The sequence below is a fragment of the Accipiter gentilis genome, chromosome 22, assembly GCF_929443795.1.
Source record: "Accipiter gentilis chromosome 22, bAccGen1.1, whole genome shotgun sequence".
Lineage (NCBI taxonomy): Eukaryota > Metazoa > Chordata > Aves > Accipitriformes > Accipitridae > Astur > Astur gentilis.
In genome coordinates this window covers 7791052-7809152 of record NC_064901.1, presented here as the reverse complement: position 1 = coordinate 7809152, position 18101 = coordinate 7791052, and the positions used below count along the sequence as shown (strand labels likewise).

The following is an 18101-nucleotide window of genomic DNA, read 5'->3' as shown; positions in this document are numbered from 1 at the left end:
ATATGTTGTTTACAAGGACACCAAAGCAGTGACTAGAGATGGCTCTAGGCTGAAGCTCAGATGTCATCAACCTCTTCATAACAAAACTATCTTACTGCAGGGGGGAGAAGTAAGACTGTGATTCCTAGAAATGCTGTTAGACAGTATAATGCCACCAAAATAAGCCCTAGCTAAACACTGGAAAGAGCTGCACAAGAGAGAAGAATTGCATTACACTGGTGCACTGCATCAGTCCAAGGCCATCTCTTTTCCAGTAGTAGTTCCATACTCATTCCTGAACACAATAGTCATGCAAGTGATTTATTTAGCTTCCTATTTTGTTCTTTTTGATTTGTAAACCAAAACATCCAATTTATTTTCAGCCATATTTCTACAAAATTACATGGCTTGAATGCTGGCTTACTTGATTGCTTGAAAGCTTTCATCTGTAGATTTAACTGTTTAATTTGCGTGCTCTTGGGTGTTATTTTGTCTGAATTTGGAGTTCAACTTTGAATGCACTGCATTATATTCATGTTGTTTTTATTTTATTATCTATATATATTTACTTTGGGTGCATCAAAAGTTTCTGTCAAAATACATATTATAATATATTTTTTATTGCTTAAAGTAGTCTTTCTGTTTTCTGCTGGTTCCTGCCTGTGCTTGCTATTAAAATAAACCAGCTAGACCAAATAAAATTCCTGTTGTTGTTTTGTGTGTGTGTGTGTGCCATTTTGAGATAAAGTGTGGATTTAGATGGCAGAGACTATAAAGTGGAGTTTTTGGCTTTTGCAAGGTTTTGTTTTGAATGCACTCTGTTGTTGTTGTTGTTTACTTTCTGCTTGCTTGCCCCTTTGCCAGCAGAACAATTACAATATTTCTCCCTCTGCTTTTTTTTCTTGACACTGGAAAGCATAGATGGAGCATCACAAGGACATTACCTGCAATGTTCAAATAAGCATCTTTTGCTCCTACAGGAATTTTAGAAGTCCTGCAGACTCCTGCCAGTCTGAAGAAATCCAGGACTTCTTACTTGGACCTGTTGACAGCATGTAGTTTAGGGGTGGCTTTATTTGGTCCCTCTCCTCTGGGGTTCCAAAGCAGACTTGAATTCCCCAAAACACTGGTGTGTTAATGGGAACCATCCTCTGATTCACGAGATTAGTGATAGCATAGTTTAAAAAAAAAATTAAATTAAAATCTCATTGTGTTGTAGGACTTTGGTTTTTGTTCTGATATCAGTGACTCAGCATTTAGCAAAGTATTCCAAAGTTAGAGGGCTGTCCAATAGGGGATTTATGCCTCACAGCATGGGGATTTCATACAAATAGATAAGGTCGGTTTCAAGAGCACAAAGTGACATTATATTATGGGCAAATGCATTGTTATTCTGGCAGAAGATGAATGGTATCAGTAAAATGTAACAACCTAAGAAAAAGTGAGGCCAGGTTCTTGGGTAGAATAGATAAATGTATACGTATATTGAAGGTATGAGGAGGAAAAAATAGACAAATGCTTTTAACAGAGAGAGAAAACTGCTCTTAAGAGGAAAAAAAAATGCGTAAGCTTATTTCTTTAAAAAAAAAAAAAAAAATTATCTAAAGCCAACTCCCCACCCCACCCCCCCGCCCTCAAAAAACCCATTGTTTCCTTCTGTTTTAGAAAATCTAATGAGGCCCCTTAAGAACTATGGAATCGCATGGTGAGCATATGTTTTAATTTAAATCAAGCTTCTTTAAAGCTGTATTTGGTATTGTGCAGGAAAGCTTAAGTTTTTGCTTTGTTGTTTCAGCATGTCTATGGGTTTCTTGATAGAAGAGACTGCCCCTGTTGTGTGGAGAGGGCTCATGGTAATGTCAGCTGTTGAGAAATTGTTGAGACAGGTAAGCACGTAGGTACGTATTTGTGTTTCAAACTAATTGGTTATTTTAAAACGCATTTAAGTGATAACGTTAGTGTCCATGAGATTATTTCATTTATTAGTGGTGAGCATTTTTGTATCTTTGTGGTCATAAATTCTTAAGAATTTAATCTTAACTTCAGGTAAGAGGGAAAGTTGACACTTTTTGCATTTACCTATCCCCTTCAAATAAAGCTGTTGTTCCATGCATTTGATGAGTGAATCACCCCAGTTTGCCTTCCTTCTCATTCCTTTCTCTGTTTATATCATTGTTAAAAAAAAAAAACCAAAAGGCATTTTGAAGTTGTCTAAGGATTTGAAAGTATAGCTGTCTATGCATATTGACCGCTGTATTCCGTTATGTGCTTGTTAATTCAGCAGCACTAAGAATTCTTGGATGGCATTTAACATATGACAGGTACATGAAAATCATTAGATACCGTATCTGTGTAATGCAGATAGATTGTTAGTTAATAAATTTCCTGGCATATGGAAGCAGGGTGGATTTTTTTATTTCTTGACAGATTTTTTTTTTTCCCCTCTTATTGTGAATAAATCTGTGAAGTGCTAATGAGACAAACAGCTGAAAAAATGCATTTGGTTTGCATGTTTAGACTTTGAAGTGACCCAGATTGTTCACAACTGACATCCATTCCAACGTTTTAATGTATACAGCTTGGAGATCACTACATTTCTGTATGTCTTTTGTGAATGCCTCCAAATCTTGTGTTCCCTTAATGACTGAAAAGAAGATTTTTTTAATTTTTTTTTTTTCCCCAGCCTTTTTCCATTTTTACTGAATTCTCCTCTAACACAGACATTAGAATAGTGGCAATCATTGCCCTAGTCAACAAAGCCATGTATCTGCCAAAATTTCAGGAAGAACATCTTTGTCTAGATCTGGCCTTTAAATATAAGGGGTGTCCATGCCAATAGCTGTGGAAGGCTGTTCTGACCTCTTTGTGTGTTGCATTGCATTGGCCAGGCTCACAAAGACTAGAGCCTAAAACCTCGAAGGTAGGACTAAAGTTAGCACCTGCTGTATTGGCATACTCCATCCTGGGAGACTGAAGACTGGCAGGCACTCCAGTGCCATTACTTCAATCAGTAGTATCCCCAGATGGGAAGCATGTGCCAGTATCCTTGTGGAGGGTGTGGATGATGCCGTGTAATGAGCTCGTTGCTCCCTAGCAACCGATGAAGCAGTAACGTGCTGGCTGATCATGCTGTAGAATGAGACAGAGTCCGTTAATACTCGGGGCATCAGTGATTTCCCTGAGAGTGGAACCTGAATTCTGAAAGACGAAGGCTTTAGAGCTAAATTTCTTCTCCCCACAAGCATTTTGCTTCTGCATGATGACCAGGGTAGTCTTAAATCTGTGCTGGAAAAAGTTGTTTGTATCTCCTCCTTCAAAGAAAGAAGCTCGCCGGTCACACGGAGAAACAGCAGGTTCTATCTAATGTACATATACCACATGTACTGTGGTTTTTAGAAAATAACTGGTAAATTTTCCAGCCTAACGCATGCTACTCTTGCTTTAAAAACTATAATCTCCCTTCTGACATAGTTACTAGTCAGTCTCAGGAAGGGGTTAACTGTAGAACCAATAGTGTTATAGCCTTGGACACCTAAACAAGAGATGACCACAGCATTCAGTGATGTTTTTAAAGATACTGTCATTCCATTTTATATTAGAAATAGTTTTGTGATCTGTTGGGAGCTTTGAAATTTTTCCTTATTTTCTCTTTATCTGTTCTGGTTGATCATAGCTATTACCTTTTGTTTGACAGGATAAAGTTGCTTGCAAGAGTAAAATACTTCTGCTTGAATTTAACTTTCTAAAACCATGTTCTTAAGAAATAGCTGCTTTACCTCTGTAGCTACATATAAATCACTTAAATCAGCTCCCTAATTTAGATTTATAGTATAATGTAAGGAGCTTGTGTGCGTTCAGACAAGCTGATAAAATATTAAGTTCTTAAAATAATTAAGTCAACCACATAGAAAACACAGAGGTTCCCAGACTTTTGCATCAAAAATTCTGGTGGTATTTTATAATGGTGTTTATTGTTAGATGGTGGAGGGTTTTTTTGTTTAAGATCATCAAGACTATGTGTTCACTCTGTAAATAACTGTGGATGCTTGTTTGGTTTTTTTCCGTATGAACAAATCTCTTTTCCAGAGTTTATCATGCTTCAGATACTCCAATAAAGCATTGAAGGCCCTAGCTTCCAAATTCATTAGTGGGACTTGTTAACTCATTAACTTGTTAACTCATAATTGGTCTGTGCCTGTAATGAGTATTTAAATGCTTCTCTTACACTTGCAACTTAATTAAATTTCTGGAACTCTTACTTTTGGAAATTACATGGAGTTACAAATTCCAATATTTGTATTCCAAATAAATTACAAATGGAACATACATTTGTTAAATATAAACATTATGTGCTTTCTTATATACTTACTGCATGTAACCTTACTCTTTGTAATATGTGTATATTTGTCCTTCTCTAGTTTTACTTCTTTGGCAGATGAATGGCTTTTCAGCACAGTCCAGATTCCATCCTCATTTTTGTCTCTCTTCACTTCTACTTGCATATGGCCAGGATGTACATCACTTTTCAGATGTAACACCACCTTTTAAATCCAGGCTCTCCTTTTGCCACATGGCTAGTCTGACAAGCTATCTTTGTTCTTGTGTGTTGTATGGTGTCAGACTGGTAGATGACAGGCAATAACGTTGAAGACCAAAATTAGTGCTTGCTGTTTGTCTGGTAATCCATATCTCATGAGCAAAGACAGTTTTCTGGAACACATCATATCATTTTCCTTAAACAGAGTTTGAAGGAAATGTGCCTTATAATACAAAATAGAGTTAACGGTTTAGTATGCTGTACAACTTCTTTGTTCACATTATTGGATGTACCGTAGGCCTGTTCATCCTGCAGGGTGATTTTTTTTTTCTCCTCTTATCTGGATTTTAACTCTTCCCATGTCCCTGCCATAGTTACCTTCATGTAAAAATTCTTTCACCTCTGTTAACACTTCCTTTGAATCTTGCTTGCCTGTAGGTGAGATAGAAGAGAGTATTTTTTTGTTTACTTCAGTTTTTTTAAAAGATAGTTCGTTTCTCTGAAGATATTGTTAAAGCCCAGGTAGGGAAGTTTTGATAGTTCTCCAGTGTTATCTGTAGTATTAGCCTTTTCTATTCAGTTTTCACTTAACATACACTTCAGAAGCTGCCTACTCTTTTGTACAGTCCCATTCAGCACTTGTTCCTTTACTCTGTGTGTGTCTTGACTCAGTGCTATGGTACTTGGTTTAGATTAAACAAGCTACCTCAGAATGCATCGTCTTGGTGTATTTGTTGTGGGAGTGACTTCTGATTAACCTTTAGGCTAAGTACAGTAAAGATACAAATTTTTTTTTGAGTTACCTAAAGCCAGTACTTGAACAGGAATGTGTCTGAAAAGCTCTGTTGAAATAAGTATCAAGTAGACAGCTAAGAACCTCAGAAATAGAAAGATTATTAAAAAACCAAACCAAAACCAAACCAAAACAGGCAAGCAAAACTTGTTTGCTGGTTTAAACTGCTTTTGCAACAAGGATTTTAAATGGTCATCACCACGTCCCATACAGTCTGCATGGTAAGTTTTCTAGCACCATTCTTATTTTTGTCTGAGGACATCTTGACAGTTCAGTGGCAAAGGAGCAATTAGAAGGGTGCAGGCACAATTCCGAACTGATCCAGGAGCGGCATGACTGGCTGCTGTATGTCCTGGAGTACAATGTGGCAATTGTTCTGCCAAAAGGTTGGGGGAGAGGAAGTGGCACAGTGTTGGTTGCCAATTTAATAGCTGCTATAGTTATAGCAGCAATACGAATGGAGGGGGTTTCTTGTTTAGGCAGTAATCAGTAAAACTTTTAATATGAAGGATAGTAAGTGTTGGTTTCTCTGATCTTGAACGCTCTATCTTACTTTACATGTGTTATCAAGTTGAAATACCAGCAGAGAAGGAAAAAAAGTTTGATATGTAGCGGACATGTCAGCTTTTCTATTAAAAAAAATAAAATTAAAAAATGGGACTACAGGTAAAATATGAGTGCATAATTCAGCATGTAATGTTCTCCTGGTGTCTTTGTCATATCAATAGATAAAGTTGTATTACTATTAGAAGCAAGTGTTACCTACACAACATGGATTATGGAAGTCAGCAATTCTGTTAAGTGCAAACAGTCCCCTTGGAACTAGCCCCAAAATCTGCTCACTTTTCAAGGTGGGGATCTGTGGGTGGTTAACATCCTCAACAGGATTTCTTACACTGACATGACACTTAAACCTACGTTTTTGTAGCCTAGTTGGACCTTACATGGCAAGACTCTTGTATTTCTTCCTTATCGTGCTCTTCTAGAGTATCAAGAACATTTTGTGCATTGGCAGCATCCTTGGTATAGTATGGCTATAAAGTATAGCCTCAGCACTGTTAAGTGTACTGTGAGCTCTAAAGTTTCTTTAGATGTACCTGATAAGGATGAACACGTTTTCCCAGAAAGATGATGAAGCATTTCCTGGCATGGCTCAATTCTAATGAGTTCCTAAACCACTCTTATTATTATCTAATTGTAATTCTTCCATCTCTTTCTTGCTGCTTCTTTTAGAACAACTTTAGTGCCTCTGTTTTATAAAAGGTATGTACTGAAAGAAAATGAAAATAAACCCAAGTTTCACTGGAAGGGATATAATTGGAAAGAAAACAGGGAAATTAGCAGGAAGCAGATTTCATAAAACTTCCAATGCAGAGCAGTTGCACATGAGCAAAAGGAAATGGGACCTTGCACTTTGAAGCAAGGACAGGCTTTATCCCCTGTAGATTCATGTTGAAAACCATAAATTCAGCAGAAGAATGATCAAAATTATTTTATTAGCTCAACCCAGAGTTGAATAGGGCTGTAGTCTGAAGATCCAGTCTTGTCTTTTTAAAAAAAACTTTTAACTCGGTTTATGCAATTATTACAATTGTATGTAATTTTGAAAGTTTGGCTAGAGATGGAGATTTTGTGTGCTGCTTTCTTTCTGAAGCTGTCCTCTACTAAGAGAACTGCTTCGAAACCAGCACTTGTCAGAGGCAATGGTGATCGTGTGTGTGTATATATATATTAGAGTGTGTATGTGTGAGTATACATATATGTACTCAAACCTTTTTTGTAGCATAAGTCTCTGATGCTTAGTTATCATACGTAAGTAGTTGTAGAGTATCATATGTTATTGGGAGTAGGGAAGATGCAGACAGATGGATAAATTGTTTTTGAAATACTGAGCAGACTGTGGGTTGTGAGGTCTGGGATATTTCAAGAGCCTCTGTGAAAAAGCTGCCATAAAAGCAACAGTGGAGTGAATGGAACAGTAAAAAATTATGTTTAAAGCTTTGGGATTAGATTAACTTGGAAACAGTAGTAGTAGTTAATTCTTGGAGAGCAAAGACTATGGAGGCTATATTGTTTTTGATCACTGCCTGAAGTGGCCCATCTCTATAGAGGAGAATATAAATGTTCAATACTATTTTTGTTTGACATACATTAGTTAGTAAATTATTATGTGCAGTTGCTACTGTTTGAGAAGTGTGTATGTAGTTATTTGTATTCTCCTTTCCACCATTTAAATTAGAGAGGTTGCATATGCGGATTCGGGGACAATTTTTCTTTAAATGTGGTTTATTTTAGGTATACATTAATGCTACACTTGGGAAGACCGGAAAAATAGATAAGGTATTGAGGGAAAATAGCAGGTATTTATACCTGGTAAAATAGCTACCATGCTGCCACTGACTGTTTTACTGTGCATGTTCAATGCAGCAGAATGTTCTGTATCTGATGTCTGTACACATCAGTCCAGTGTCATTTATCATGTGTGTTTATAACAGACTGTGTTATATCGCATAAATTCTTCAGCATATAAACTTTCACAGTTTTGTACCATCTAGTTTGCCTGTGTGTATAAATAGATTTCTTACAAATGGAACAATGGAGAAATTAGGGGAAACCATTCCAAATTGGAAGGAATGATGTGCATTTGATATGGAAGCAATATACAAGAACATTGTCAGTAAGGTAGTTCGGTACCACATGCTAAGCTGTCTGCCTGATTGGTTAGTGTAGTTTACTAAGAGTTGTCCTTCAGCTTCTGTTTGTGTCTACATACTCTCTTTTGCCTTACATTTTTGGAACCATGCAAATTTCATTCTGTTTATATACCATGTTCAGTATTGCTGTGAGTTATCACTTCTGAAGAGATGCACAGAAATAAAGACTAGTATCTACAACTTCCAAGTAAATCTAAACTTCTTCCTTTGATACTTTTTTCATATTTATAAAATAAATTTATTATACATTTTTTTCTATTGAGTACAATATATTTTGAGTTTCAGGTTCCCAAAGTATGTGCGTGTATCAATGATACAAAATCTGTTAAGAATGCCTAACATGAATGTAATTGTGTCACTGGCATTCACCACAACTGGTATTCATCAGGACCTAAGTGTCTTTTGCAGACATATGCACAATTGCTTAACTTCTGATGGTGCGTGCTACCTTGCATATATATTCTCCAGCAAAGAGCCATCCAGGTGATAAAGGGGATGGAGCATGTAATATGTGAAGAGAAACTGAGAGAAATGGGGTTTTTTTGGCTTTGAGAAGGTTAAAGGGAGATGAACTGCTGTCTTGAACTGCCTGATGGATACGTACAGAGAAGATGAAGGTAGATGCCTCCTGGATGTGCAGTGATAGCAGAAGAGGTAATGAATGCAAGTTGCAGTAATAAGAAATGTGAGGGGGTGGGGAGGATTGGTTGGTTGGTGTCATGGTTTAACCCCAGCCAGCAACTAAGCAGCACGCAGCCGCTCACTCACTCCCCCCACCCACTGGGATGGAGGAGAAAATCGGGAAAAGTAGTAAAACTCGTGGGTTGAGATCAGAATGGTTTAGTAGAACAGAAAAGAAGAAACTAATAATGATAACACTAATAAAATGACAACAGCAGTAATAAAAGGATTGGAATGTACAAATGATGCACAGTGCAATTGCTCACCACCTGCCAATCAACACCCAGTTAATCCCCAAGTGGTGATCCCCACCCCCACCCAGTTCCTAAACTAGATGGGACATCCCATGGTATGGAATACCCCGTTGGCCAGTTTGGGTCAGCTGCCCTGGCTGTGTCCTGTGCCAGCTTCTTGTGCCCCTCCAGCCTTCTCACTGGCTGGGCATGAGACGCTGAAAAATCCTTGACTTTAGACTAAATATTACTTAGCAACAACTGAAAACATCAGTGTGTTATCAACATTCTTCTCATACTGAACTCAAAACATAGCACTGTACCAGCTACTGGGAAGACAGTTAACTCTATCCCAGCTGAAACTAGGTCAGTTGGTTTGTTTGTTTACAGTGAAAGCAATCATACATCAGAACAGGTTGCCCAGAGAGATTCTAGGATCTCTCTTTTGGAAGATATTCAGAACTCGGCTGGGCAAGACTCACTGAGTAACCTGCTCTAAGTTGGTCATGCTTTGAGCAACAAGATGGACCATACAGATAACCTCATGAGGCCCCTTCAAACCTAAGTAGTTCTGTGAACCTGGGATTAGTTCTAAACTTGTCCTATTTGACTCTTGGTATATAACTCCATTAAAGCCTATAGGTCAGAGAGAATGGTTCTGCTTTTCGCAGAGATCACTGCTTAGAGCACTCAGTCAAAACCTAAACAGAAATGCATGTGTCTCTCTAGTATAAGTGCCCTGATCACCAAGCTAGACAGTCATGCTAGCTCATCTCTCTTGCTCAAATTAATATACCATTAAGTCTTGCAATCAAATGAGCAAGTTTCAACGTAATGACTGAGAGCATCCTTTCCTCACTAGCATTTCCAGTCATTTGGTCTTTTTAGACTTTAGAGGTGCTGATCAGATCCCTGTAGGCAGAGAACTTGAATAAGCCTTATCTCTTGAATGAGCATCCCTAATTTTTTTTTCCTGTCATACCTCTTGTTTTGATAGAAGTACCTTGATCTAGGAGAGGTTTAAAAATGGTGATTCTAGGCTTGTGTGCATTGATGTGCTCTCAGGCATCTTAGAATTGAGTAGCAATGCCATAAAGAAGGCTGTGCTGGAGACTTATGGCAATTTTTTGCTTTAGCTTTAGTAGCTTACTGCCTAGGATGCAGACCTTCATGAAACTCAGTCTAAGGCATCTGGCCCTCCTCTGTAGTGCATGGAGAACCATAGGTTGACTTTTTTCTTTTTTTTTTTTAAATCCTGCTATCAGTGTTGGCCTTGAGTATTTTACAGTATAAATCGGACAAAGAAAAATTAAAAAATCACAGCAAAAGACAAAATAAGTTACACATGTAGAATATATCTTTTATGTCCAAATTCTTTAGAAGAAAGGTTGAAGAAAGGCGTTCAGGAATGAGTTCAGGAATGGACTCTGGAGACACAGATGTGAAGGCTAGCATGTTCTTAAGTGTTTGCTAACAGGAATACTGGTGGTACTTATTTACATGAAAAATTTCAAAATACAGACTACAGTAGACACCTAATGCCACTCTTCTACTTTCTCTATTCTTCTCCACTAATAAGAGCATCTGTCTTTCTAGCTGCTGTAGGTTAGATGCAAAAAGGGACACGGGTATTGCTGTGCTGAATGTTGCAGTGCCTAAGAGGTAGGTGCCCTGCCTGCAGGAATGGAAAGTTAAACTAAAGCCTAGGCTGGAGCCACTGCCTACCTGGGATGGTGGTAATACCTCACTTGGCATTCCCAGTGGTACTATCTGAGGGGTTACTTTCCCCTCCTGGATTTACCTTCATACTCTTTCGCACTGTCTTAGGAGAATAGGTGCAAGCCTTGGATTTTAAGGGTAGCAAAAACTTCTTATCCTTTGGATCCATCGCTTAAGCAAATTGGTGTAGTTCCAGTTTTGCTGTGTTTCATCACTTACATGGTAAATGTCATAGGGGGCTTGCTCAAAGATGAACTTATTGTTAATGTGGGCAAAAAACCTGTGTCTCATCAGTATAAAATTAGTGGGAGAGTGTATTGGTGGATGAGAGGGAGCAGTGAAATGGGATATAGCAGGGAATGACGTGTATTGGGTCAGGAGGAAGACGACAATAACAAGTTGATGGCTCTGATTTTTTTTCAGCTATATTTTGAATGCATTGAAAGGATCCCCAGAATAGTAATAGTGAGTCAATGATGAAAATTATTCTTATTGTAAATGTAAAGAGCGAGTGAAGAAAAAGCACTGCAATGAAGCCAGAAGATTTTTTTTTTGAGTGTAGATTTTATTTTTAACGCTTTTTGGTTTAGGAAGGGCGCTCTATCAAGAGATTACCGTTGAAGGCATTTAACTCACATTATGGCAGTAAATTTTCAAGACTGGAAAAGAGTGCGATGCTGCAATGGGAAGTTGTAGCAAAGATGGTCAGAAACATGAATAATTCTTAGTATTTTTTTTCAAACTTTCATAATCTTTTTGAATTTTAATACACATTTAAGAGTCTGTGCACACTTGTCTGTTTATCAACAGAGTAGATGTAGTTAAAGTGTATGTGCTAAATGCATATTAATATTGTTTTCCTCTTTCTATGTTTTGTGTTTTGGCAACATCTTCCATTTGAGAATTTGAGAATTTTTGCTAATATCAAAATTGACTTGTATTTCACAGTATTCATGTATTTATCCAGTCTGTAAGTAATTGAGGAATTGAGGCAGATAGTCTGTAGCAGGATATTTACAGTTTACGTTTCATAGAGCTAAACAAAGCTGTGCTTCTATTATAAACTACAAAGATGTGTTTATACTTTGCAGTGCATAATTCTAAAATACAGTAGTCTCACCAGGTGTCACTACAGTGAAAAATTTGCCAGCATTTCAGCGATTACAAAAATATTTCTTCTGTTCTATTTTTCTGTTTTGAGTTATCTTAGCCTGATGTGGGCATAGAGGTTGCTAGTTCATGCTAAAGTCTACTACTTTCCAGTTTGGAAAAAAAAAAAAAAGAAAGTTGAGACATCAGGGTTCTTCAGAACAGTAAGAGCAGTTCCATCTTCAGGGCATTGGGATGCTTTTCTATTTTTCATTTTGTGATCCAAAGTACAAAAATTAAAAGACCCAGACACTTCATCCGTACACATAAGATCATTGGTATTATGTATTTGTTCTATTTAGAAAGCTCAAAATCTGCTATTGAGATATTTTGAAAAGAGGAACAACACTCAATCATAAATAGTGTACAAACTTTGCAGTGCTAAGACTGTACTTTGATATGCTACTAAGACTATGTCTACAGCTGGCAGGCAGTAAACAATAACTGAATGCTTGTGAGATTTTTTTTTTTCTTAAATCTTTAATAAGCTTTCACTTAAAGCAAGGAGGGTCAATTAGCATCCCTCATTTTATTGCTGAAATTCAGGAAACTGTTTCAGGGGCAAGATAAACAGATGACCCACTCATACCTTATAAAAGAATTTGTTTTAAAAAATGCTTATACTGATTTTTTGTTACATTTATTTTGCTAAGACAAAAGGACAAATAAACTAATTTCTTATCATCCAGAGCCCACTGAAATCAATGGAAATCTTGACGCTAACTTCTACATCATACTTTAGTCGTGATGTTGAAGTTTAGAAAAGCCTCTTACAGGAATTCTTATAATCATCACTGATTTGCTTAAATGCTAATAATCACCTTGAAAGGTCCTGTCTGTCCAGAGAGAACCGCCTTAACCAGTTCCATTCAGTATGTACATATTTAAAGGAAATGATTGTACTTCCTGCAGATTAGAAACTAAACATAGATTTAGAGATTTAGCAGCCAAAAGTGTGGGAGATGACAGAAAGCTCCTTCTTTCCATCCCTCCGCCCGTCAGCTTAACTCCTTATGGAGTTAGAGTATTCCTGCCATAACCCTTTGACTCGAGTGCTCCTGTGTGTTTTGGGATGGGTATGATTGAACAATTATGAGCTTGATTCTTTCTTTTCGTTTCTGGCTGCAGCTACAAAACCTGTTCTGTTGCCTTTCTTCCCTTAATGAAGGAAGCAGGATCTATACGGATCCCTGTTGCTTTATTGGCTCGTGTTAGCAGCTGATACGAAAAGGGATTATAGTCTCTGAAAGGAATTGACAATCATAGAAAGAAGTGTTAGGAAAGCCAAAAGAAAACAAAAACATTAGCCGACAACTTACTGCTGAACTGGAAGCATTTGCAGTAAATGTACTTTAACTGTTTTTGAGGATTAAAAAAAAAAAAAGGCAAAAAAAAAAAAAAAAAAAAGCCTAACAGCATAGTGAGAATGTATTTACAGCAAACATTTCTTGGCCTGGTTCCTCAGCTGTCATGGTTATGACTGTGCAGCTACTGCTGCTGTGGGAACAGGCTGTGTGTTTTCTTTGCTCTGCTTCCAGTAGTCTCATCTCTTGCCCAGATTACACAGGTATGCATGTGTCTGCCCTCCTTTGCATGAAACAAAACAAATGCAAAACATACAACTGTTTTGCTGGGTTTGTTGACTAGATGGGAGGCAATGGCAGAGAGCTCGTGGTGTTTCAAAATGGCTGCACTGCGGCTAGAACTGATTTTTTTTTTTCCCCCTCCTTTTTTTTTTCCTCCTTTTTTTCCTTTTTTACCCCCTTGAGCTTTTAAAAGAAACTGTGGTGACATTTAAGGTTTCTCTGCAACAAGTTCAGAACTTTGTGCCTAAATGGCATGCAGCTTCATTCTTGGAAAGAGGTGGTGATTTAAGCATGTTCTTAAGCGTTTGCTAAACAGGAGTACTGGTGGTAGAGGAAGTAGGAAAGGAGATGGCACTATTTGTTTTCTAAATGAAGTTTCCATTAATTATGTGAGACTTTTCAAAAAATAGTAGACACCTAATGCCACTCTTCTACTTTCTCTATTCTTCTCCACTAATAAGAGCATCTGTCTTTCTAGCTGCTGTAGGTTAGATGCAAAAAGGGACACGGGTATTTCTGTGCTGAATGTTGCAGTGCCTAAGAGGTAGGTGCCCTGCCTGCAGGAATGGAAAGTTAAACTAAAGCCTAGGCTGGAGCCACTGCCTACCTGGGATGGTGGTAATACCTCACTTGGCATTCCCAGTGGTACTATCTGAGGGGTTACTTTCCCCTCCTGGATTTACCTTCACACCCTTTGGCAGTGCCTTTGCAGAATAGGTGCAGTATCTTGGAGTGCTGAAGTTAAGAGCTTGGTGTGGAGTAAGTGGAAATTAATGGTGTAAGTCATAGGTTCACTGGCTGGAAATGAACAATACTGAAGGTGTTGAGCGAGAAGGCTATTAGGAAAAAGCCTATGGGATGTGTGTCACTTTCTGTCTCTGTCCTGGATTTCAGCACCTAATTGTAGCCTGTATCGGACAGTTCTGTGGAGCAGAGATTTAGAGCCAAAATCGAGTATCTTCTGTTAGGTGCCAAGACCTTTCTTTTGGTTTAGCTTGACAAACTTATTCTCTGTTCATAATAAAAGCCTGGGAAGTTTCCATAACTATTCAGCCAGGACATGGGAGCTGCAAGTTCAGCTACTTTCTTAGTTTAGCATTTAAGCCTGTTTTTCCTGCTACCCAGGAGAGTGCTCCGAAATCACATACAGCAGTCAAAACCTTCTGCTCTACAGCCAGGGATGCAAGATTTCTGGGGCCAGGACTAGACATGTGAGCAGGGAGTGTGACCAGTGCTATGCAGCAAATTCAGTTAATCTGAAGTTTCAGCTTTCCAGGTGAATACCTCGGCTACTGGCCTTACATAGGGCTTTTGCATTCTTGGTTGTACAGTGGTCCAGGTAAATGCCACCTACCTGAGAAATGGAAACTTACATCTTCCAGTTCATAGATAGGTTCTGTCATATGTCTAATTAAGATATTAAACAACCACAATTATAACAGCAGAACCACAGGCTTTGGTTGGTTTAGGGTTTTTTTTGTTGTATTTTTAGAGCATTGGGCCTGTAAGACTTGCTCTTTTCTCACAAATGTGTGTATAATTAATGGATCCTAAATGGGCTTCTGGTTGAAACTTGGTGCTCAATGGAGATTTTGGTATTTCCCTTCCTGAGTCGTCAAAATCTTTGAGGGAATTTTTAGAGATGCTTCTGAACACATAGGTGGAGCTCACCAAAGCTGCTTTTTTTAGGCAGTGTTTTTTCCATTTTTCAGCATTTCTTTTTCATCTTTTTGATCAAAACAAAATTGGAACCTCCCCACCCTGAACATTGATACATTGTTTAGCATTACACGCTAATTTTACTTAGTAAATAAACTATGAATATAACTGTATAAAAAGCTTTTTAAAATTAATATTGAATTAATAGATGTTAAACTGATTGCACAGATGTGGTGTTTTTTATTTTTTAATAATCCAGCTTGCACTCTGACCGTTGGAAGCTGACAGGCTGATCTTCCACTCACACCATCCTCCCATATCTCTTTTGCTCCCAGAAAATAACTGCAGATATCCAAGGACAGCAGCAGTTTTTGTACCAGTATTCTTTGTAGGAAGTGATTATTTCTCACATACCAAGTGATTGACACAAACGTAAAGTAATTGTGCTTAAGGTACCAGAAATTAGTGTCTCTGTGTTGTGTCCTGCCCACCCACCCCACCCCCCGCCCCCAAGAAAAAAACACTTTTCTGTACTATTTATCAAGCTGTAGTAGATTTTTAGATGTTTCTCCTCTTAACAGTGTTTTGCTCCATCAACAGTATCTTTTAAAAGAAGGAATATGTTCTCCCAGCAGAACGATGCCTTTAGAATACAGCTTTTTTGTGATGCAACTAAAGTGGGTGCCCATTTTACGTACTTTTTCTGCTAGATATAAACAGTTTCTTCTGTATAAAAACCATTAACTAAGAATTGGAGCTAAACAAAAATCTGGGAAGCAAATGAAAATGTGAAGACTGTTCCTTGCTTGGCAATAATCACTGAATGTCCCTGAAACTCATGGTATCGGCACCTTCAGCAAATTATTTTAATTAGGTTTAGAATACAAGTAACACTCTTAATTTATTGTTGCAGATTCATAACTGAGGGCACTGGTGAATGCAAAAGCATGGTTCTGTGGGCACAGCAATTATTTTGGCAATCTATATGCGATGCTTTCACAGATTATCTGTTGCCTAATTCATAGTAAATGCTTTTACTACTCGAGGAATAAGACATTTAGCACATCTTTAAACTGTGGGAATGTTACGTGTTCAACTGCAAAATGTGTACAATATTAAAATTGTATTTATTTTCATTTCTACATCTTGTCTGTGTCTTTAATGAACTTTCTGTGTTGCACTCTTCATAAGGACAACCTATATGCAGTTGTTCTTTCTCCTAAAGGTGGCTCTTTTAACAGAGAATGTATACCAACCTCACAGTCCCATGGTGAAGAATCCCAGCAAGTGACTGATCTGCCTTGCTTGCTCTTGCACATACTCTAGCTTACATTCTTTTTTCACACTCTCTCATCCTCTTGAATCTTCTTGTGGACTTGAAAGGTTCTGTATTTTGTGCAGCCTTGTTGCGACTTCTTGTTGGGAGTATTGATTGTTGTGCTCTGAGGTAATTCAAGCAGACTCTCCAATGCTGGTTTCATTAGCAAGGGTAGGCTATTTTGAATTCAGTGACTGGAGAGAATGTGCTTGTGAATTTTAAGTACGGAAAGTTTGGAGGATGTATTATTGTCCATATGTGTGAAAAACAGGTTATTTAAAAAAAAAACAAAACCATTTTAATATTGAAATTTAATGTTTCACCCCAAGGCTACTTACTCTGAAATCTGATAACATATCACCAAGCAAAACCAGAAATATTCCTTTTCAGTCATCCCCAGAGATTGTCCCCAGAGTCTTGTGGATGTGCCCCACAGCTGACTGCTGTCTTCCCTTCAGGCTGACATGATGTTGACTGGGCTTTCTGAGGTGAGTAGGAGCCCAGTCTTGACTGCTTTCCCTCTGTCTCCTACAACACCCCGTAGAGAATAACCTCTTTATTGTAGTCTTCTGGGAGTTGTTTAGCTTTGTAGGTCATATAAATGAAGGTGCCGGAAACTCCAGGCTACTACATTTTCCTTCAGTTCTTAACATTATTAAAAGCCACCAGGGAGGAGGAGGCCAGTTTCTGTTTTGGTTGTTGAATTGAACAGGACCCTGGCTTTCTTCTTAGGCACTTAATTCTAAAAGCTACTTTTAGTCTATATTGAGAAAGAATAGGAGAATTTCCTTCTTTTTGTGGAAATCTTTGGAGCAAACTGTTCTTATGCTTCACCTCAATTTTGCTCTGAACTTTGCAGAACAGGCTGCTCAGAAATACTTTAGAGGGAGTTTGAACCTTTGCAGTGCATCTGTTTTTTATGGTGTTAGATTGCAAGGCTTTGATATTGCTTAGGCATCAGAGGACAAGTCAAAGGGGCAGTTGTCTTTATTCAGAAAGTGTCAAGTTGTATTAAGCACTATGGAATATCCTGCTATGGTTTAAGTAGTTACTTCACTACCAGAGAGCAAGTTTCCATAGGGACTAAAAATCTTCTGGTTTATGTCTGGGGAATGTCTCCTTTCTTTATCAAATATTTGTGAAAATAAGTATTATTATTTTTTTTTAAATTAAAGCGCCATGTTTCATTATACTATTCCTAAATTATCTGTTTTCTTACATCATGAAACTACTTATTTGTTCTCAATGTCTATGTACGTTTAAGCAGAATCTTTAAGTAACTTTTCAAGGAAATCTTTTTAAATATTTGTTTATTTTGCACTAAAAGATGTAAATATATGTGAACAGTTATATATATATATATATATATATACACATATTCATTGAACAACAGCATTTCTTACCTTTATTTTGTTCAGCTGTTTGCCTGTGTTAAATCATTTATATACACAACAAAATAGTTAGGAGGAGGGGGGACCTGGCAGGAATAGACCTTAAGCTGCCTGCAATGTAGCTCTTGGTACTTCTCTGATACTGCTGTTCAGAGTTTGGTTGGCTGCTGCCAAGTCTGCACCTGCAGTGCTGCTTGATTGAAACTCTGCATGTATTCTTCTTAATAAGAAGAAATAAATAATATCTCCTGTTATTTACCAAACACCAGGATTACTTCAAAACCACAAGTAGCAATCCTTCTGTGCTAATATTCTGTCATTTCTGCCTTGTGCACAGAGGAT

The 18101-nt window shown here is 37.8% G+C and overlaps 1 protein-coding gene across 2 annotated transcripts in view; it reads left to right on the top strand.

Annotated features, from left to right (window-relative positions):
* The window catches only part of NUBPL (NUBP iron-sulfur cluster assembly factor, mitochondrial), an 86522-nt gene that overhangs the window by 30059 nt on the left and 38362 nt on the right, over positions 1-18101 (top strand). For both annotated transcript variants that reach the window (XM_049825507.1, XM_049825506.1), the window contains exons 5-6: positions 1645-1684; positions 1775-1865. In XM_049825507.1, the coding sequence (XP_049681464.1) occupies positions 1645-1684; positions 1775-1865 (131 nt within the window). The remainder of the gene's footprint in view (positions 1-1644; positions 1685-1774; positions 1866-18101) is intronic.